Here is a 23812-nt window from a genome sequence, read left to right on the forward strand (position 1 = left end):
CCATCTGGTGAGCAAGCTGTATGAGACAGGCGCAATACCCTCAGACTTCAAGAAGAATATAATAATTCCAATCCCAAAGAAAGCAGGTGCTGACATATGTGAAAATTACCGAACAATCAGTTTAATAAGCTACAGCTGCAAAATACTAACGCAAATTCTTTACAGACGAATGTAAAAACTGGTAGATGCGGACCTCGGGGAGGATCAGTTTGGATTCCGTAGAAATGTTGGAAAACGTGAGGCAATATTGACCTTACAACTTATCTTAGAAGAGAGATTAAGAACAGGCAAACCTACGTTTCTAGCATTGTAGACTTAGAGAAAGCTTTTGACAATGTTGACTGGAAAACTCTCTTTCAAATCCTAAAAGTGGCAGGGGTAAAATAGTGGGAGGGAAAGGCTATTTACTATTTGTACAGAAACCAGATGGCAGTTATAAGAGTCGAGGAGCGTGAAAGGGAAGCAGCGGTTGGGAAGGGAGTGAGACAGGGTTGTAGCCTCTCCCTGATGTTATTCAATCTTTATATTGAGCAAGCAGTAAAAGAAACAAAAGAAAAATTCGGAGTAGGTATTGAAATCCATGGAGAAGAAATAATAACTTTGAGGTTCACCGATGACATTGTAATTCTGTCAGAGACGGCAAAGGACTTGGAAGAGCAGTTGAACGGAATGGACAGTGTCTTGAAAAGAGGATATAAGATGAACATCAATGAAAGCATAACGAGGATAATGGAATGTAGTCGAATTAAGTCGGGTGATGCTGAGGGAATTAGATTAGGAAATGAGACACTTAAAGTAGTAAAGGAGTTTTGCTATTTAGGAAGTAAAATAACTGATGATGGTCGAAGTAGAGAGGATATAAAATGTAGACTGGCAATGGCAAGGAAAGTGTTTCTGAAGAAGAGAAATTTGTTAACATCGAATATAGATTTATGTATCAGGAAGTCGTTTCTGAAAGTATTTGTTTGGAGTGTAGCCATGTATGGAAGTGAAACATGGACGATAAATAGTTTGGACAAGAAGAGAATAGAAGCTTTCGAAATGTTGTGCTACAGAAGAATGCTGAAGATAAGGTGTATGGATCACGTAACTAATGAGGAGGTATTGAATAGGATTGGGGAGAAGAGAAGTTTGTGGCACAACTTGCCTAGAAGAAGGGATCGGTTGGTAGGACATGTTTTGAGGCATCAAGGGATCACAAATTTAGCATTGGAAGGCAGTGTGGAGGGTAAAAATCGTAAAGGGAGACCAAGAGATGAATACACTAAGCAGATTCAGAAGGATGTAGGTTGCAGTAGGTACTGGGAGATGAAGAAGCTTGCACAGGATAGAGTAGCATGGAGAGCAGCATCAAACCAGTCTCAGGACTGAAGACAACGACAACAACAACAACAACAACAACAACAAATTTTACTCAAACTGATAATGGCTACAGAACCCTATGCACAAATATATTCCAGTTTTCATCTGGAGCAAAGTATGAAATCATGTAAATGTGATAATATAAAAGAAATAGAATTCAAATCTTACATGTCCTTCTCCACAAAGGTATAAAGTGTGTACAGTTGTTTAGCATAATCAGATATGTTATAAGAACTACCACACATTAAACTTTGGATTTCATAAACAGTTGCTTAGGATACATTTTACTGAAAATGGTAATGTTTAATGTTAAGTAATGTGGACACAGTGAAAGAAAAATTGTTTTATACACAGTTCATATGTGAAAATTTCTACACATTCACACATTAGAGCTTACACCTCGGTGACAAAAGTCATGGTATACCTCCTAATATCGTGTCGGGCCTCCTTTTGCCCAACTTAGTGCATCAACTCGACATGGCATGGACTGAACACACTGTTGGAAGGCCCTGTATAAATACTGAGTCATGGTGCCTCTATAGCCATCTATAATTGCAAAAGTGTTGCCGGTGCAGAATTTTGTGCACAAACTGACCTTTTGATTAAGTCCCATAAATGTTCGATAAGATTGTGACGAAACACGCTGGGATAATTTTTACTTCTCCTTTTGTTTTTCCATCTGCCTCCACAGAATTAATTTTTTTTCACTTTTAACTAATTACCATTAATATACGTGAATATAATCTGCATTTCCATAAATTTTGTGCTTATTTTTATGTATGTAAATGACTTTATAATTTAGTTTGACTATTCCTAGTTTAATACTTTCATTATAGGGTGAAATCAGTAATTGTTTCATAACATAAATTCTACTGTTGACGTATAAACAAATATAAATTCTGTAGTAATTATAAACATTTGGAAGATGAAACACTAATAATCTTTAAGTATCTATTTAGCTCTATTCGAAAACATGTTAGCAAAGTCAGCCCTTAATTAATTCCCAAATAAATTTCAGTTCCGTCAAAAGCATTGTATGCATAATGATATTTGTTAATTTCATAATTTAAACAAATAATTCAAGTTTATCTTTGATCAAGAAGACAGAATTTTTCGATGTATTCAGTTCATTTAATGAGTTCAGTTTCAGTACCTGTTATTTTGAGGATATATAAAGGCCCAGTTTTTGGTCACGAGACAGTCAGTCCATGGCTGAGTTTCAGACGATAGACGTGTTGGTTAGATCAACAACAATGCATCAACTTATTTGTGAAATAAGTGTAACGCATTTAGGCCATGTGTTGAAACAATGACAGTATCTGCTCCATCCATACCTCTCTATTATTAAAGAACCGTGAACTTTGTGGTTAGGTTTTTATTGCTTGTAGATGTTCAACAGTAAACTATTGTAGCAGTATATGGATGTTCGCCTGCAACCTATTAATGGGGCTTATCGAAAGTTAAACAATAGTGCATTGGTCATATATAACCGTGTATTATAGAGGATTGTGAACAGTGGAAGTAAAAGACTGTGAAACACAACTGTGCATCTCTTGGCTACATCATTTAAAGTAGACAGTAGATGCACTTCCACAACCCATTTTTCAGCCAGTGTAGCAATGCAGTACAACACTCGAGAACTATAAACGAAGAAATAGATAAAGCAGGCGAGCTTCGTCACAAGTTTCACATCAGATGACCTGAGTGGCTAAATTATTTGCATGTTCTTCAAATGAATCGAGAACAACTGTGGCCAGGTGATGTGTTGCATTGTTATCCATAAAAATTCCATTGTTGTTTGGGAACATGAAGTCCATGGATGACTGCAAATAGTCTAAGTAGCCGAACATAACCATTTCCAGTCAATGATCTGTTCAGTTGGACTAGAGGACCCAGTCCATTCAACGTACACACAGCTCACACCATTGCCTTGCAGACAACTTGGTCCATGGCTTCATGGCGTCTGTACCACACTAGAATCCTATCATCAGCTCTTACCAATTTAAATCAGGACTAATCTGACTAGGCAATGATTTTCCAGTCATCTAGGATCCAATCAATACGGTCACAAGCGTAGGAGAGGCACTGTAGGTGATGATGTGCTGTTAGCGAAGGCACTCACATCGACCATCTGCTGCCATATGCCATTAATGCCAAATTTCATCATGATGTCCTAATGGATACATTTGTCATATGTCCCGCTGTATTGTGCATGGTGAGAGGTAATGCCTGAACTTTAGTATTCTCAGCACTTTATTGACATTGGATCTCAGAATACTGAATTTCGATTTCTGGAATGGAATGCACCGTCCGTCTAGCTCCCACTACCATTCTGGGTTCAAAGTCTGTTAATTTCTGACATGTTGCCATAATCACATTGGAAACATTTTCAAATGAATTGCCTGACTACAAATGGTAGCTCCATCAATGCACCACTCTTTTATACCTTGTGTATATGATACTACTGCTGTCTGTCTGTGTGTGTGTGTGTGTGTGTGTGTGTGTGTGTGTGTGTGTGTGTGTGTGTGTGTGTGTGTGTGTGTGTGTGTGTGTGAGGGCGCGCATATCACATGACTGTATTGCCTCAGTATACTTATCATTATGTAAAAGGCCTTAAAAAAGTCCCAAATTATAACAACTTGATGTTAGAAGATTTTAGATACTGTCCACTTCAAAGCAATCCCTTCCTCTAGTGACACTTTTTTTAATGTTCTCATATGGATAAATGTTCCCAGGAATGCATTCTTTGGGATAGCACAAAATTCTCTCATTTAACTTTCTTGGCTCTTGACCATGATTGGAAACATTGATCCTTAATGTGGTTTTGAGAAAAAGGCTGGAAAGAGCCATTCTTAGAGAATGGGATGTATGGAACACAACAGTTGTACAATGTTATACTAGATAACTTATCTGAAGCAAAGCACAAAACAATGTGTTGTGATGCAACGGTCAAGATAAAATTTTTCCGCAGTTTTGATCCTCCACACTAACTCACAGAAAAGGTGAAATTCGCATTTCACTTCTCTGTTTCTCACATGGCACCCACACAACACCCAACAGCTTTCCAACTGAACAACACAATCAACATCACTCTCCCCCACACCCCTCCCCATGTACTATTTGTCATACTGTTTCTTGAAAATGCTGCAACGGTTGGTTGAAGAACTATTTCTGTGGAGATAGGAAGAAAAGGAATTACAGAACATAAGAGAGCAAGGGCTAGGGAGGAATCTTTTAATGTGCAACGCGAAGACCGTATCAGTGTGTAAAGGGTTGTTGGGAGAAAGGATTTTTTTATGATGACTTTGTTGAGAATTGGAACCTGACTGGCAGTCAATATTGTTGAATGTAAATGATGCCTTGTGTGTCGTTTTAAATTAGCGTATCATTAAAAGTAATGCAACCCTGTATTCAAAGGTTGATTTACATATCTCAGTACTTTTATTATGGCCCCAATGAATGTGATATGATTTTGACTTCGCCCAATATGTGATCTAATTTACCTAGCCAGTTATAAGAGAGCATGCAGCCTACTGTTGAATCAAATAAAAGCAAAAATACAGAGACTAGCTGGGATCTGAGCTGATAGGTTGATATTTCCTGAATAAAGATTCACTCTGCAGCAGAGTGTGCACTCTTTTGAAACTCTCTTTCAGATTAACACTGTGTGCTGGATCGGGACTCAACCCCAGAATTTTGCCTTTGGTTGGTAATGCTCTTACTATGCCATGTTACATAGGCTGTCATGTTACAAAGTTGATACCAAAGTAGAGAGCAGCACAGACTTATCCACTGTCAGACTCTGTGGTGAACAAAATCTGAAATAAATCAATATTAATGAAAGGGTAACAATGGAGAAGCATTCAATGAATTTGCAGGAAAATTCTGCTGCCAATCTGATGAAAAACTAAGAAGTTCTGGTCTTGGGAAAATAAAGAAGACCCACCAAATTCATCTATCCAGTTACTCAGTGATCATGGCGGAAACAAAATGGAGGATGGCAGAAAATGCCGAATTGCTAGACTTGGTCTTCTGAAATTGTTTAGATTGTGAAAGATTATAACAAAGTTACTTCTTTCAATCAATGCATGAAAGAAGAAATTGCAGATATTGAGATAAGTGATCAAAGAATAGAAAGTCAATTCGAACTTGTTAACAGAGGAAGGCAACTAGACTGCAGGGATACCTATATGATTCTATACCAACTAAGCAAATGAACTTGATCCTCTTCTAGCAGCAGTGTATCAAGGATTCCAAGGAAAGGGGAAAAAGTGCGAGTCATTCCTGCCTTCAAAGCTAGTCTTTGGACAGGTGTGCATAAAATATATGACTATATAATTCATACCAAACTGTTCTGGAATCACCAAAAACAATTTTGTCTATTTCTTATGACTTTTTTATAGAGCAAAAGCCTTCTCTACAGGAATCAACATGATGTCTGTGAACTAAGATATTGTGAAAGTCAATTTTATCTTCTTTCTGTCCGTCCGTTAAATATAGAAGACAAATGCTAAGGTTGATGCCTCGTTCCTTGACTGTCAAAAGGTACTGAGTACAGTTGTGAGCCATTGCTTATAGTTGTGTGGACATAAGAAGGTGGATGATGGGGTGATAAACAGTGGCAAAGAGCAGTGTGCCACATGACAATGCAACCAATAGTGTCATACTGCCCTGTACACTTGTAGCATGTACTTCAGCATGCGCAATGAATTTTAGCATCGATTTTAATGTTAGTTTGGACAAGATAAGGTAACACTGACACTATTGTATCCATTATACAGGGTGTTACAAAAAGGTATGGCCAAGCTTTCAGGAAACATTCCTCACACACAAAGAAAGAAAATATGTGGACATGTGTCCGGAAATGCTTACTTTCCATGTTAGAGCTCATTTTATTACTTCTCTTCAAATTACATTAATCATGGAATGGAAACACACAGTAACAGAACGAACCAGCGTGACTTCAAACACTGTTACAGGAAATGTTCAAAATGTCCTCCGTTAGTGAGGATACATGCATTCACCCTCCGTCGCATGGAATCCCTGATGCGCTGATGCAGGCCTGATCCCTGGAGAATGGCGTATTATACCACAGCCGTCCACAATACGAGCACGAAGACTCTCTACATTTGGTACCGGGTTTGTGTAGACTAGAGCTTTCAAATGCCCCCATAAATGAAAATCAAGAGGGCTGAGGTTAGGAGAGCATGGAGGCCACGGAATTGGTCCACCTCTACCAATCCATTGGTCACTGTATCTGTTGTTGAGAAGCGTACGAACACTTCGACTGAAATGTGCAGGAGCTCCATCGTGCATGAACCCCATGTTGTGTCGTACTTGTAAATGCACATGTTCTAGCAGCACAGATAGAGTTGCCCATATGAAATCATGGTAACGTGCTCCATTGAGCGTTGGTGGAAGAACATGTGGCCCAATCAAGACATTACCAACAATGCCTGCCCAAACGTTCACAGAAAATCTGTGATGATGTCGTGATTGCACAATTGTGTGCAGATTCTCATCAGCTCACACATGTTGATTGTGAAAATTTACAATTTGATCATGTTGGAATGAAGCCTCATCCGTAAAGAGAACATTTGCACTGAAATGAGGATTGACACATTGTTGGATGAACCATTTGCAGAAGTGTACCCGTGGAGGCCAATCAGCTGCTGATAGTGCCTGCACACGCTGTACACGGTACAGAAACAACTGGTTCTCCCGTAGCACTCTCCATACAGTGACGTGGTCAACGTTACCTTGTACAACAGCAACTTCTCTGACACTAACATTAGGGTTATCGTCAACTGCACGAAGAATTGCCTCGTCCATTGCAGGTGTCCTCGTCGTTCTATGTCTTCCCCAGTCGCGAGTCATAGGCTGGAATGTTCCGTGCTCCATAAGATGCCGATCAATTGCTTCGAACATCTTCCTGTCGGTTCACCTTTGTTCTGGAAATCTGTCTCGATACAAACGTACCGCGCCACGGCTATTGCCCCGAGCCAATCCATACATCACATGGGCATCTGCCAACTCCACATTTGTAAACATTGCACTGACTGCAAAACCACGTTCATGGTGAACACTAACCTGTTGATACTATGTACTGATGTGCTTGATGCTAGTATTGTAGAGCAATGAGTCGCATGTCAACACAAGAACCAATGTCAACATTACCTTCCTTCAATCGAGCCACCTGGCGGTGAATCAAGGAAGTACAGTACATACTGACGAAACTAAAATAAGCTCTTGTTTCCTGAAAGTTTGTCCGTACCTTTTTGTAACACCCTGTAGATGGCATAAAGCAAACAATGAAAGTATTATGTCAAGAAGCAACAGAGATAGTATTCTGAGCTAATAAATACTACTGTGAAGTATCAGATGTGGAAACAGTAGATTGGTGTAGTGCTTATCCCATTGTTTCCAGTTACCACGGTAGGCAATGGTTGGAGCCTGAGGCATAGGACAGAGAAAGACAGCATACTGGTGATGCTGCAAAGCATTCTCCATCTCTCTCGCACAGTCTCCTCCTAACGTGTACACCACTGAAGTGATTGCTTGTAATATATTACACATAAGTAAACAGAAAGAGCCATTATTGTTTGGCTACACAACAGGGAGTACCTGGAAACAATAACACCTGTAAAGTATCTACAAGTATGCATCCAGAGTGTCTGAAGGGGAACAACCACACAAAATTACTTCTAGGAAAAGAGAGATGCCAAAATAGATTGTTTGGAAAGCTCATAAGAAAAATAATTTGTCCACGTAAGATGGACAAAATAGACTGATTGGAAGGATCAGAAAGAAACATAATTTGCCCATGTAAGATGGATTTTACAAAACCTTCATCTGACTGGTTTTCAAGTACGGAATGATCTTTGGAGGACCTGGTCATTTTGATATCTAAATAAACCATGGAATTCCCAATCTTAGTCACATTTTTATTTATTTAAACCGAAAACGGAATTTAGCTTTATAGCCATCATCAGATCTTTAAGAAGAAGAAAAAAAAAATCAGAATTTGTGAAACATCTGTTATATACTGTAAAAATACATTCATGTTCACTTTCATGTTTCACAAAACCACACACACGGAGAGAAAGAGAGAAGGGGAGGGGGCATTTCGTAACATTTCCATCCATACACATCACACAGAATGCCCATGGGTCTCTTATAAAGGCTTACTGATAGTTATGAGCAGAACACAAAAGGAGGGCTATGATATCAATACCTGAATTACCCTCTGCCACACTCAGTATTAATATAAACGTAGATGTAGAAATACTGCACAACATTATTCAGAACAGGATGTTCTTTGTGAATTACACGCATAACAGGAACCTATGTTTAAGCATGCCGGAAATGTAATAAAAATGTGAGCTGGTTCTCTGCCTCTTCAGCACATAATCCTAATGTCAATAGTTTCACCATAATAGAATGGCATAGTGGCCAACCAGTGGTGAAAACTGTCATATGCAAAGATAGAAAGCTGGTGAAGAATGTAGTATTTATAGTTCAGTTAAGCACTTGTCAGTTTCAGGGAAATAACTTGACAATTTAAAGATAATTTCCAGGTCTAACTTGGTTCTACAGTTAACAATCAACAACTCTGATAAGTGTAAGGTCCTGAGTGGAGTACATACAACTGAAAGAGTAACCCCTTTATCTGTAAATAACTGTTTTGTTGCTGTTTTATTCTGGCTGATATGCATGGGTACACAGCACGAAAATATTGGAGAAAATCAGGGGAACTACACAGATACTTCAATACATCAACAGTAAGAACTACTGAATCAATGAAACTGAAAATATCTACAAGAAGTTACAACAAGAAGTGTTACTTCACATTGCTTGACTGTGTTATAAAAATATGATTTGACTGATTTATGAATATTTGATGATACTCATATAGAAAGATATGCAGTTAAGACCTTGTGAAACTATAATATGATAAATGAAAGTCATCTCTACTACTTCGATGCCATGGATGAAAGATTTTTCCAGGCATTATTGGGTGTTGCAAATACTATACCATATTGCCTCAAGTTGCTGCTTGAAGGTAGAAATTATGGTACTTCCATCTACCCAACTTAGAGATATGAAGAATATGGCAAAGAACTTAGCACCATGTTCTTATCTGGACTGAACCTGACACGGCAAATTACATATATTTTATTCTTCAGTATTGCATACGAGAACCAGACTTATGTTAATTCAAACTGTCTGATGGTTTAGAGTTAATACACAGACAGGAAACTATGAGTGTTACATTTCTTTTCAAGCACCTATTTCACTCTGCTAGAATCATATGTTAAAGTTAATAACTTCCAGCTGGATTTGGACTACTGAAAACAATAATGGTGTTGTATATTAATTTACGAAAAGAATCACAACATTTTGGTGGGTCACATTGTTTCAATCTTTGCTTGATTTTGATTCACTCAAAGCTACATGATTAAAGTAACTGATGCCTAAAGACCAGTGCTAACTTCAGCTATGTTTACAAGTTTCTTAATGTAATACTTGAGTAGGAAGCCATGTAGAGTCTGTTGGTTCATTCTGGTGTAGCAAACAATCATATTTATGAAACAACAAATTCAGTAACTGTTCTAAGTCACTGTGCTTTGGTGGAAGACATCCTCTATCAAATGGTACATGAAGGTACAATGTGAAATGCATAACTTTGTCCCACAACACCACCCCACTTTGTCCATTACATGCTTCGGGTGAAGAAAGAGAGCCTTGCAAATTTCAAAGAGACACTAGCACGGTTAACCATACTAAGAGTATACAGGCTATGAAAATGTAGTGTTCTAGGTGTTTATACTGTTGGTTTAGTTGTGAGTTATGAAAGATAGCCGTGGTGATGGCAAGGACACACTGCTTTTCAGGTGAAACCAAAAATGATTTTAAGATATTTTACGAATATGAAAGAGGGTAATACGCTCATTACAAAGTGAATGTTCCATGAGGAAGATTTTCAGAACCAAAATTAAGACCTTCAACAGTTTTCAGGAGGAAGCATAAAGCACTTGCAGGAGGCGAAGGGAACTAGCAGAGTAAAAGAATGAAAAGATATTGGAAACAAAGAACAAAGAAACACCACTGGAAAAAAGAAATCAAAAGTAATAGTTGTACATTGTCCAACAATGGAAAATCCAGGATGGAATGTAACAATAATATGAAAAAGACAGTTGCTACTCACTGTATAACGGAGATGCTGAGTTGCGGATAGGCAAAACAAAAACACACACATGTGCGCAGTCTTTGGGTACTGAGGCCACACTTTGAGCAGCTGCGCATGATAGGGGATTCTACTGGGTACTGGGGTAAGGATGAGGCTGGGGCGGGGAGGGGGAGGATAGCAGGGTGGGTTGGGGAATGGTAAGCGTTGGTGGAATGGAGAACTGTATATTGCTGGAATGCGAACAGGGAAGAGGCTGCAGGGTAGGACAAAGACTAATTGAGGCCAGGAGGATTATGGGAACATAGGGAATATTGCAGGGATTGCAGGAAGAGTTTCCACCTACACAGTTCAGAAAAGCTGGTGTTGGTCAGGTGTATCCAGATGGCGCAGGCTGTGAACCAGTCATTGAAAGAAGAATGTTGTGTTGAGCGGCATGCTCAGCAAGGGGCGGTCCAAGCGTTTCTTGGCCATTCATGCGGACACACAGCTTGAAAGTTGTCATGCCCATGTAGAATGCAGCACAGAGGTTGCAACTTAGCTTGTAGATCACATGACTAGTTTCACAGGTAGCCCTGCCTTTGGTGGGATAGCTCATGCTAGTGACCAGACTGGAGTCAGTGGTGGTGGGAGGATGTATGGGACAGGTCTTGCTTATAGGTCTACTCAGGGATATGAGTCATGAGGCAAGGGGTTCGGTGGGCAGTGGAATACCATTGTGGAAGGGGTGGGAAGGATAGTCGGTAGGACATTCCTCATTTGAGGGTACGGCGAGAGGTAGTTGAAACCTTGGCTGAGAATGTTATTCAGTTGCTCCAGGCCTGAGTGGTACTGAGTCATGAGGGGAATGCTCCTCTGTGATTGGACGGTGGGACTTTGAGAGACCTGATTTTGTACGTGGTTGGGAGCCTAATTACGATCTGTAAAGGCCTCAGTGAGCCCTTTGCTGTAGTTTGATATTGGCAACTTATCACTACAGATGTTACAGCCACAAGTAGCTAGGCTATATGATGGAAGGGGCTACTTGATATAGAAAGGCAGGGTGTATACGTGGACAAGGAAAAAAAATTTCCCAGATTTCTCCCGGCTTTCCCGGTTAAAAATACACTTTCTCCTGAGTGAAAACATAATTTTTCCCTGTTAAATGACAGGATATTTTCTCTTGGAACTGTACAACTTATCAGTCCTTTGAATGGTCGACATGGGCGTCGAATTTCCCGGGGCTTTAGAAAACTAAACACAGGGGGAAAAAAACACGTTTTGGAAAGATCTGTCATGTGCAGCAACAGGTACGCTGCACATTTTTGTATTATGAAAGTATAAATTCGAATTCCACCAAACAGCGCAATTTACTTTCCGAAGCATTGAAATCGAGAAAGTGGTGCGCTTTTGTAAGCCAGTCATAGCTCATGTCACGTGATCTCACCAGCCAATGGCAGCAGGTATTCAGAGCTTAGGATACGTGATGTAGTCAGCCAATACTAACATCACTTAGTAGTGCGAACACACAAACCGAAAAAATTAATTGTTTAAATTAATATACATGGTGTTGCTACACGAAAAGCAAAGCTTGCCCATATAATATGGGTCTAGAAGATTAATATGCTGCAAGAGAAGCTAAGCTTTCGCATATAATGTTGATCTTTCATGCGTGTATTACAATTTAAATTATATCACACAAATGCGCCAGTAAAATTTTTAATAACGACATAAATGTCTGATCTGGGCTCTAAATTCATCTAATGGCTCGTCACCAAAGAGTTGATTTTTAAATGAGAGTCAAATGCTCTGTGATTTCAGAAATTCATCGTACATTCTCGCATATAGTTCAACTTGTGTAAAAGGAAATTTACTTTGATGGTAATGCTTTTCAAACCACCATTCGGAATATTTTTCCATGACCTGTTAGAAATAGGTTCATTTCTGCAGTTTCCAGAGAGCGCAACATGACAGGCGCCACCGCACTTGCGCATCTACGATGTCGTAGGGAGGCTGTATGTTCGTACGTGTGAAACATTAAAAGATCTACATCTACATCTACATGACTACTCTGCAATTCACATTTAAGTGCTTGGCAGAGGGTTCATCGAACCACAATCATACTATCTCTCTACTATTCCACTCCCGAACAGCGAGCGGGAAAAACGAACACCTAAACCTTTCTGTTCGAGCTCTGATTTCTCTTATTTTATTTTGATGATCATTCCTACCTATGTAGGTTGGGCTCAACAAAACATTTTCGCATTCGGAAGAGAAAGTTGGAGACTGAAATTTCGTAAAAAGGTCTCGCCGCGACGAAAAACGTCTATGCTTTAATGACTTCCATCCCAACTCGTGTATCATATCTGCCACACTCTCTCCCCTATAACGTGATAATACAAAACGAGTTGCCCATTTTTGCACCCTTTCGATGTCCTCCGTCAATCCCACCTGGTAAGGATCCCACACCGCACAGGAATATTCTAACAGAGGACGAATGAGTGTAGTGTAAGCGGTTTCTTTAGTGGACTTGTTGCATCTTCTAAGTGTCCTGCCAATGAAACGCAACCTTTGGCTCGCCTTCCCGACGATATTATCTATGTGGTCCTTCCAACTGAAGTTGTTCGTAATTTTAACACCCAGGTACTTAGTTGAATTGACAGCCTTGAGAATTTTACTATTTATCGAGTAATCGAATTCCAACGGACTTCTTTTGGAACTCATGTGGATCATCTCACACTTTTCGTTATTTAGCGTCAACTGCCACCTGACACACCATACAGCAATCTTTTCTAAATCGCTTTGCAACTGATACTGGTCTTCGGATGACCTTACTAGACGGTAAATTACAGCATCATCTGCGAACAGTCTAAGAGAATTGCTCAGATTGTCACCCAGGTCATTTATATAGATCAGGAACAGTAGAGGGTCCCAGGACGCTTCCCTGGGGAACACCTGATATCACTTCAATTTTACTCGATGATTTGCCGTCTATTACTACGAACTGCGACCTTCCTGATAGGAAATCACGAATCCACTCGCACAACTGAGATGATACCCGATAGCTCTGCAGCTTGATTAGAAGTCGCTTATGAGGAACAGTGTCAAAAGCTTTCCGGAAATCTAGAACTTGAGATCCCCTGTCGATAGCGGCCATTACTTCGTGCGAATAAAGTGCTAGCTGCGTTGCACAAGAGCGATGTTTTCTGAAGCCATGCTGATTACGTGTCAATAGATCGTTCCCTTCGAGGTGATTCATAATGTTTGAATACAGTATATGCTCCAAAACCCTACTGCAAACCGACGTCAATGATATAGGTCTGTAGTTAAATGGATTACTCCTACTACCCTTCTTGAACACTGGTGCGACCTGCTCAATTTTCCAATCTGTAGGTACAGATCTATCGGTGAGCGAGCGGTTGTATATGAGTGCTAAGTAGGGAGCTATAGTATCAGCGTAATCTGAAAGAAACCTAATCGGTATACAATCTGGACCTGAAGACTTACCCGTATCAAGCGATTTGAGTTGCTTCGCAACCCCTAAGGTATTTACTTCTAAGAAACTCATGCTAGCAGATGTTCGTGTTTCAAATTCTGGAATATTCCATTCCTCTTCCCTGGTGAAGGAATTTCGGAAAACTGCGTTTTATGTCATAAAAGAAACAAGACATCAGAGGATACTCCAAGAGCATCAGAATTTTGTTACACATACTAAAATGTGCACATTCGTATGACCAGATTAACCTTTTCAATGTGGTTTGCAGGATGTAAATTTTCTTGCAGTACCAGTGCTGTGTTATCTCACATGTGGTTCTTTATTATGATATAATTCTATACAGGCTAGAAGATAAAAAAAGTGCACTTGTAATGCAGCGAACAGTGTGTGGAATTAAACACTTAATTTAGAATATATTGTATGCCTCAGTGTAAAAGATTAAAAAATGCAAGTTTCTTTAGCAAACCAACAAAAATATCATCATTCCAGAATGAGATTTTCACTCTGCAGCGGAGTGTGCGCTGATATGAAACTTCCTGGCAGATTAAAACTGTGTGCCCGACCGAGACTCGAACTCGGGACCTTTGCCTTTCGCGGGCAAGTGCTCTACCAACTGAGCTACCGAAGCGCGAAAGGCAAAGGTCCCGAGTTCGAGTCTCGGTCGGGCACACAGTTTTAATCTGCCAGGAAGTTTCATATCAGCGCACACTCCACTGCAGAGTGAAAATCTCATTCTGGAAACATCCCCCAGGCTGTGGCTAAGCCATGTCTCCGCAATATCCTTTCTTTCAGGAGTGCTAGTTCTGCAAGGTTCGCAGAAGAGCTTCTGTAAAGTTTGGAAGGTAGGAGACGGATACTGGCAGAAGTAAAGCTGTGAGTACCGGACGTGAGTCGTGCTTCGGTAGCTCAGTTGGTAGAGCACTTGCCCGCGAAAGGCAAAGGTCCCGAGTTCGAGTCTCGGTCGGGCACACAGTTTTAATCTGCCAGGAAGTTTAATATCATCATTGTTCTACAAGGCAATTAATGCGTAACTGTCAGAAAGGTGGAAATAAAATAAAATCTGCAACTAACAAAACATTTTAGCCTTCAATAATTATGTGAATGTATTTTAATTCACTTGATAGCTCCTAGCCACAGAAATCTGTTTTGTATTCACATGGAGACTATCCACTTCCCCACTATAACTCAGACTGCTCTGTGCATCAGCCCCACATCTACGATATTTCCGAAGCTTATTCACAGTTTAATTTTGCTAACTGCCAGAAACACCAGTTTACTTGTTGTTGTTGTTGTTGTTGTTGTTGTGGTCTTCAGTCCTGAGACTGGTTTGATGCAGCTCTACATGCTACTCTATCCTGTGCAAGCTTCTTCATCTCCCAGTACCTACGGCAATCTACATCCTTCTGAATCTGCTTAGTGTATTCATCTCTCGGTCTCCCTCTACGATTTTTATCCTCCACACTGCCCTCCAATGCTAAATTGGTGATCCCTTGATGCCTCAGAATATGTCCTACCAACCAATCCCTTCTTCCGGTCAAGTTGAGCCACAAACTTCTCTTCTCCCCAATCCTATTCAATACTTCCTCATTAGTTATGTGATCTACCCATCTAATCTTCAGCATTCTTCTGTACCACCACATTTCGAAAGCTTCTATTCTCTTCTTGTCCAAACTATTTATCGTCCATGTTTCACTTCCATACATGGCTACACTCCAAACAAATACTTTCAGAAAAGGCTTCCTGACACTTAAATCTATACTCAATGTTAACAAATTTCTCTTCTTCAGAAACGCTTTCCTTGCCATTGCCAGTCTACATTTTATATCCTCTCTACTTCGACCATCATCAGTTATTTTACTTCCTAAATAGCAAAACTCCTTTACTACTTTAAGTGTCTCATTTCCTAATCTAATTCCCTCAGCATCACCCGACTTAATTCGACTACATTCCATTATCCTCGTTATGCTTTCATTGATGTTCATCTTATATCATCTTTTCAAGACACTGTCCATTCCGTTCAACTGCTCTTCCAAATCCTTTGCCGTCTCTGACAGAATTACAATGTCATCGGTGAACCTCAAAGTTATTATTTCTTCTCCATGGATTTTAATACCTACTCCGAATTTTTCTTTTGTTTCCTTTACTGCTTGCTCAATATACAGATTGAATAACATTGGGGAGAGGCTACAACCCTGTCTCACTCCTTTCCCAACCACTGCTTCCCTTTCATGCCCCTCGACTTTAATAACTGCCATCTGGTTTCTGTACAAATTGTAAATAGCCTTTCGCTCCCTGTATTTTACCATTGCCACCTTTAGAATTTGAAAGAGAGTATTCCAGTCAACATAGTCAAAAGCTTTCTCTAAGTCTACAAATGCTAGAATTGTAGAGTTGCCTGTTCTTAATCTTTCTTCTAAGATAAGTTGTAAGGTCAGTATTGCCTCACGTGTTCCAAAATTTCTACGGAATCCAAACTGATCTTCCCCGAGGTCGGCTTCTACTAGATTTTCCATTCGTCTGTAAAGAATTCGTGCTAGTATTTTGCAGCTGTAGCTTATTAAACTGATTGTTCGGTAATTTTCACATCTGTCAATACCTGCTTTCTTTGGGATTGGAATTATTATATTCTTCTTGAAGTCTGAGGGTATTTCGCCTGTTTCATACATCTTGCTCACCAGATGGTAGAGTTTTGTCAGGACTGGCTCTCCCAAGGCCGTCAGTAGTTCTAATGGAATGTTGTCTACTCTGGGGGCCTTGTTTCGACTCAGGTCTTTCAGTGCTCTGTCAAACTCTTCACGCAGTATCTTATCTCCAATTTCGTCTTCACCTACATCCTCTTCCATTTCCATAATATTGTCCTCAAGAACATTGCCCCTGTATAGACCGTCTATATACTCCTTCCACCTTTCTGCTTTCCCTTCTTTGGTTATAACTGGGTTTCCATCTGTGCTCTTGATATTCTTAGAAGTGGTTCTCTTTTCTCCAAAGGTCTCTTTAATTTTCCTGCAGGCAGTATCTATCTTACCCCTAGTGAGATAAGCCTCTACATCCTTACATTTGTCCTCTAGCCATCCCTGCTTAGGCATTTTGCACTTCCTGTCGATCTCATTTTTGAGACGTTTGTATTCCTTTTTGCCTGCTTCATTCACTACATTTTTATATTTTCTCGTTTCATCAATTAAATTCAATATTTCTTCTATTATCCAAGGATTTCTACTAGCCCTCGTCTTTTTACCTACTTGATCCTCTGGTGCCTTCACTACTTCATCCCTCAAAGCTACCCATTCTTCTTCTACTGTTCTTTCCCCCATTCCTGTCAATTGTTCCCTTATGCTCTCCTGAAACTCTTTACAACCTCTGGTTTAGTCAGTTTATCCAGGACCCATGTCCTTAAATTCCCACCTTTTTGCAGTTTCTTCTGTTATAATCTACAGTTCATAATCAATAGAATGTGGTCAGAGTCCACATCTGCCCCTGGAAATGCCTTACCATTTAAAACCTGGTTCCTAAATCTCTGTCTTACCAATATATTATCTATCGGATACCTTCCAGAATCTCCAGGATTCGTCCATGTATACAACCTTCTTTCATGGTTCTTAAACTAAGTGTTAGCTATGATTAATTTGTGCTCTGTGCAAAATTCTAGTAGGCGGCTTCCTCTTTCATTTCTGTGTGTGTTGTGTGTGTGTGTGTGTGTGTGTGTGTGTGTGTGTGTGTGTGCGTGTGTGTGTGTGTGTGTGTGTGTGTGTGTGTTTGTTCTATATCTGATGAAGGCCTTGTTGCTTGTAAGCTCATTTTCTGACAGTCTTTTTGTTATGCCTGTCTGCGAGTCAGTATCTCTGCTATATGGTGAGTTGTACATAGTCCATATATGGCTGACTTCCACATAAAGAAGTACCTGGAATTGTAGTGTCACAATCATAATGATGAAGACAACAGCTAGGCAGAGCAGTATGATGGGCATGCTGACGAAGTATCGAAAAACATTCCTTTTCCATGCTGGATATACTGGTTCTAGTCGCCCTGTCACGGGACTTACTTCAAGAGTACCCTGAAAGAGAAAAATAATATTTTAATATGATACACTATACTTGTTTTACAGACTCTTGCCTTTCAATATAATCTTACAAGAAATTAGAACAATAACCAGGTAAATCTAACAGTCCACAGGTGTGCCATTGGTTCACAGAGTTCAACAGGCACAGTATTTCAGTGATTAGACATGTTGCCATGTCCAGGTGTGCTAATGATCTGAGTTCTTGAAGGCATGTGCTGATTTAAATCCTTTCCTCCTGTAAGACACTCCCTCCATGATCCATGTCCGCAACTGCATGTTGGTGGTCGCGGACATGCTAGTGTCATTGTCTGTGATAGCATTGATGTAGGTACTGTCTCCACCCTGGCTAAAAGATTGTTTTGTTTGCTAGGTCTTCTTATGTAAACTCACTGATGGTTCTTCTTAAGGATATAGCCACAATCTTGATTGATGAGTTCGCCCCCTATTGCCTCTCTGATGACACTGTACCAGTGTTTGGAAGTCTGTGCCAAGATCCTGGTATATTCATATTCCATTGTCTGACTCTTGGACACACAGTGCTCTGTCACTGCTGACTTGTTGGGATACATCAGGCCAGTGTGTGTCGGCAATGGTTTTCTACAGTGCACACTGACTGTCCAGCATTTGTCTTTTCACACTGACAGGGAATTTGGTATATGTTGGCCTTCTGCAAACCGAAATCATCTTGGATACTTCCTAATAATGCTCATGTTTTAATGGGTGGAAAAAAGTTTTTACACGGCATTTCTTCAATATGTGTCCAATTTTTCACGACAGTGTGCTGGTATATCGTATAAAGGCAGTGGCTACCTCTTCCTTTGTGACTTCTTCTGTCTCCACAGGTTGTACTGTGTGGTGAGGCAGGGAGCACACCTAATTTGTCATTCTGAGTACCCGTTTTTTTTTAATACACTACTGAGGTATTCCGGCTCCTTGGGCACTCTGAGTCTGAGATGGTTTATGCCCTGTGTACTAGTGTTTTTAGTACCCCATTGCTCTGCAAAAGGTGATGGCAGCTGTCTACACGCAAATACAGATCAGTTAGTATTTTCTTCCAACAATACACACTGTGGCCCACGGTGACATCTTTATCATGATGTCCAGAAATGGTAATCTTCTTTCTGCTTTTGTCTCCAGAGCGAATTTGATAATGGGATGTATGGAGTTCAAATGTGCAAGGAAGTCAACGAGTTTGGGGGGGAAAAATTACCCCCCCCCCCCCCCCCCCCACACATACATACGTGAGCTTCCGTTTGGATGATGCCTCCTTAAAGCACTCTTTATACAAATTCATGGCCAAAGGCGAGAGTGGGCTGCCCTTTGCAACTCCTTCCATTTGTTCATAGTATTCTCCATTAAACAGAAAACAAGGGGAGATCAGGACATACCTGAGACGATCGGTGGTCTTCTTGTCAAATTTCCGACCAATAAGCTCTAGCGATTCCCTTAGAGGCATCCTGGCGAATAATGACAAGATGTCATAACTTAACCAGGATACCTGTGTGCTTCACCTGGAAGCTGCTGAGTTGTTTTACAAATACACAGAATTGTGGGTGTCATGAGGGCATCGACCCACATAAGGGCTTAGAATTTCGTCACCTATTTTGATGGCAAATTTGTAGGTGTCCTAATGTTGCTGATAACAGGGCGCAACAGTATCCCATTTTGTCGACTTTATGGAATCCATAATATCTTGGCGGCACAGGTTCTTGAAGTAACAGTTCCTTGGCCACCCCCTCTGGCAAATCTGCATCCCTGAGAAGAGCCCTATTCTTCTCCACTTTCTTTGTGGGGGAAGTGTTGATCTTCCTACAGGAGTCGTCATCTGGCAGGCTCTGCATCTTCTCAATGTGGAAAGACATACATTGGACAGACAGTGTGCACTGTTGATGCTCACTTGCTCATTGCCAAGAACTCCAAAAGCACACTTAACTGACGTATCCCAATAGATCAGCGGTTGCTCGGCACTGTTTGTCTGCGAATCACATGATGGAGTACAAACGTTTCAAGATTTTGGCACAGACTGGGACGCCATCATTAGGGAAGCAACAGAAATTTGTAAGAGGGACGATCTCATCAACCTAGATTGTCACTATAATCTTAACAAGGCTTGGGAACCAGTAATGAGTTTAACTGAAAAGACACTCAGCAAACAAAATGATATGGTGACCACAGTGGGCAGAGCACCTATATCAACACTACAGCAGACACTAACGTCAGCAATTCCGTGACCACCAATGTGCAGCTGCAGGCACAGTCCGCAGCGGGAACAGCTTGCAGGTGGAGGGGATATAAGTCAGCTGTGCGCCCTCAAGAGCTAAGTTTGTCAACATACCTGATGATGGCGACATGCCTGATCACCAAAATATTGTGCCCGTTGGACACCATGAATCGGCAGTACACCCTGACAATTGTTCAAGCAACCAATATGCTAGGAGAAAATGAAGAATCACAATAACCAGGTAAAGTTTAAATTTAATATTTTTCATTATAGTGTCCCTTGCATTGTGTGCCCTGAGAACATTTACTACATGCTGATTACATTCAGACAATTTTGTTTGGTTCATTTAGTGCATGGTAACAACTTGGTTTTTATTTTTCTTGCTCTCAATATTGAGTAAACTTTATCTGTGCAGATCTAAGATATTAGTACCACCAATGTTGCGTAGAGAAACATGTAATTGGAATCCACAATGGTCAACAAATAACTGGTGTAGTTTAAGTTATCCACTTTAGTACAGTTTTTAGTTTGAAATTAATAACTGAAATGGAATAAACAGGAAATCTGAACGCTGTAGAATACAGGAGAAGATGGCCATTGTGTTTTAACTCTGTGAACTATGTTGATGCAGTTCAACAGCTATAAATGGGTAAAGCTAGTGGCATACTGTTGAGTCACAGTGAAGATTCTAATGAAATGTACCCTGCGGGGAAGGGGGGGGGGGGGGGGATAAGTTGACTGAGGAGCAACTGATGCAACCATTCTATAGTTCTGATTATTTGTCAAAGAGTTGTGTCATTCATTAATGGGTCAAATTAACGTCTCTATGTCACCTTCAGCATGCTCTGCTCCCCACCAACTCTGACAGCACTCCTCCTGCCTGCATTCATAACTGGCAAGCTGACTCCTCCCTCTGAACCACTAGCCACTCACCCCAATCCCTCTCCCTGCCTCCTGCCTCCCCCCCCCCCCCCCTCTACCCATCCCAAATGACACAACCCCCAACACAACCTAGTCCACCTGTCGAAATGCAGCATTGGCACTTTTTATCACACCAGTATAATGCACAGGCATACAGTGTGTGTGTGTGTGTGTGTGTGTGTGTGTGTGTGTGTTGTTCTAGCTCAAAACAAAGATTATTCTGAAAGCTAGCAAGTTTTAATCATAGTGATGAAGGTAATCAATTTCTGAAAATATGATCCAACTGGATTGATAAAGAAATGTACTCACTAAGCGGCAGAAGTAGAAAAGGCCTATAAAAGTTAAGAAAATGTGCAAGCTTTTGGAGCCATTAGCTTCTTCTTCTTCTTCTTCTTCTTCTTCTTCTTCTTCTTCTTCTGTCAAAAGGATTGAAGAGGAAGAAAGAAATGAAGGAAAATGACTGGCGAAGTTTAGGAAACGAGAAAAAGTTGCGGAAAAGTTGTTCTGAACCACATGACGGGAGACTTATTGGATGTGATGAGCACGAAAGTCTGGGCAACTTTTCCACAACTCTTCCTATTTACTAAAACTCACCAGTCTTTTTTCTTTATCGCTCTTTCTTTCCCTCCCAACCTTCCTGCCAGGAGAACGAGCCACTGGCTATGAAAGCTTCTATGTTTCCATAACTTAAATGTGTTTTCTCCTGCCAGTGCTTAGAGAATGGATATTTTTATCTATCCAATATTTTATTTTCACTATAAATTGTATTTTGACATTTTCCAAGACCTGTTGGAATAACAATATGATGGCTGCAAGGCGACAATACCAACACCTGACATTACATTTTAATTTTGATATTTTAACACTATTTTTATACATTGCAAGAATAGTCACAAAGTGTTACATCATCTCTATTTAATGTATTTTGAGCTTATATATATTTTTAAAAATAACTATGGCTTGCTTTTTATAATACTGTGTCACATGTTAAAGTGGTTCCTCCATCAGACTAGTCCATACTACATTTTTATTGCATTTAAAGATTTGATTATAAATGGAATGACTGTATGCCTAATACTAAAACTTTTAGATACAGCGTTGTGTCGGTTTTATGGCACCACGGTATTACAATAGCTCATAATACCTCTGCATAAATTCTAATAATTCAGGCAACACAGGTGATAATATAACTTTCAAATTATTCTGGCAGTTACAATATACTCACACTAAACAGAGGTCTAGGTTCAACCAAGAGCTCATCACGCTGATCCAAAGTACCCCAACGGTATGCAAGCTCTGCACTGTACCGCTTCCATGTTTCAACATACACGCTTGCCCAGAGAACATTGAAAAATGAGAAGAGGACATATCCAACATCTTCAACTGCCTGATTGTGGCCACAGAAGCAAACCTGAAATATAAAAAAATTCTACTGTTATCAGTTTTGAACATGTATTTATAAAAATAATTTATAAACTTGAATAATTGTTTTGTTTCATTCATCTACCACAAAATATATAATTAGGACAACATTAAAAAGAAAAGATAATGTAAATCAAATGTTTTTAAGGTTAACAGATCATGTATAAGGGCAAAAAAAAGGTGCAAAAAGACAGAGACAAAATAATTGTGTGATTTATTACAGTAAAAATATTAAATTTTTATGATCATCTGAAGTGAATGGTATCCAAGTTTTAAGGTTGAAGATTTACTACTGCTCTTATTCTTTTTGAGAATAAAATTCAATCATCAGTTGCAAATTATTTTTATTAAGCTTTACCTGTTTCAACAAATTAATTTGTCAACTTCAGAAGCCTACAAAATTAGGGAAGTATATTACAGAAACTTAGTGCTTTAGCAGAACTCAATACTTTCTACATAGAAGCATAATGCCATGACACATCCAGAATTCTGCATATTGCACGTGATTATTATAAAGACAGATTGACAATTTACAATAACTGAATCAGACCTATGCATGTGTTGTGCTAGTAACAAGGAACATGTATAAAAGCAAATAAAAAAAATATAACCAAGGTATATAAAGAAGTTATACACAATACATATGAAAAAAACATGGCACGTAATTCTAATATATAAAAAGAATTGGCTAATTTTCACATTTCATACAAGATGAGATGCAATCAATACAATGTTTGTTTTTTAATGCCAGTTGATCATTCAATACTTCTTTTCAATTTAATTGGGAGTTTTTATATATTTAAAATCCCTCTGAAATATTCACTTTTTGTAGCCCTTGTCAAATAAAAGCAAAATTTTCGTGTTAAGCAAGGATGGAGGAAGAACAGGATGTTTCTCTATTTTGAGATGTTCTGTAGAAATTGACCTCTATGAATTCTCTCCTCTTCACATAAATGTACAGCCATGATATAAAGATTTATAATATTACTAATTTTGTAGGCTTCTGAAGATGACAAATTAATTTGTCGAAACTGGTAAAGTGCAATAAAAATTTATTTGCAACAGATGACTGAAATTTATTCTGAAAAATATATACAGTTGCTGAAAATTACACCCATGTATAAAATAATGCCCTTATTGTTATTCACAATAAGCCCAACACAAAGG

General features: G+C 39.6%; 1 protein-coding gene across 1 annotated transcript in view; it reads right to left on the minus strand.

Moving 5' to 3' along the window:
- The window catches only part of LOC126272586 (anoctamin-8-like), a 144005-nt gene that overhangs the window by 33485 nt on the left and 86708 nt on the right, over positions 1 to 23812 (minus strand). The window contains exons 7-8 of the mRNA XM_049975512.1: positions 22449 to 22634; positions 17923 to 18075 (exon numbers count right to left, since the gene is read on the minus strand). Coding sequence (XP_049831469.1) covers positions 17923 to 18075; positions 22449 to 22634 — 339 coding nt within the window. The remainder of the gene's footprint in view (positions 1 to 17922; positions 18076 to 22448; positions 22635 to 23812) is intronic.

This window comes from Schistocerca gregaria, chromosome 5 (genome assembly GCF_023897955.1).
Source record: "Schistocerca gregaria isolate iqSchGreg1 chromosome 5, iqSchGreg1.2, whole genome shotgun sequence".
Classification (NCBI taxonomy): domain Eukaryota; kingdom Metazoa; phylum Arthropoda; class Insecta; order Orthoptera; family Acrididae; genus Schistocerca; species Schistocerca gregaria.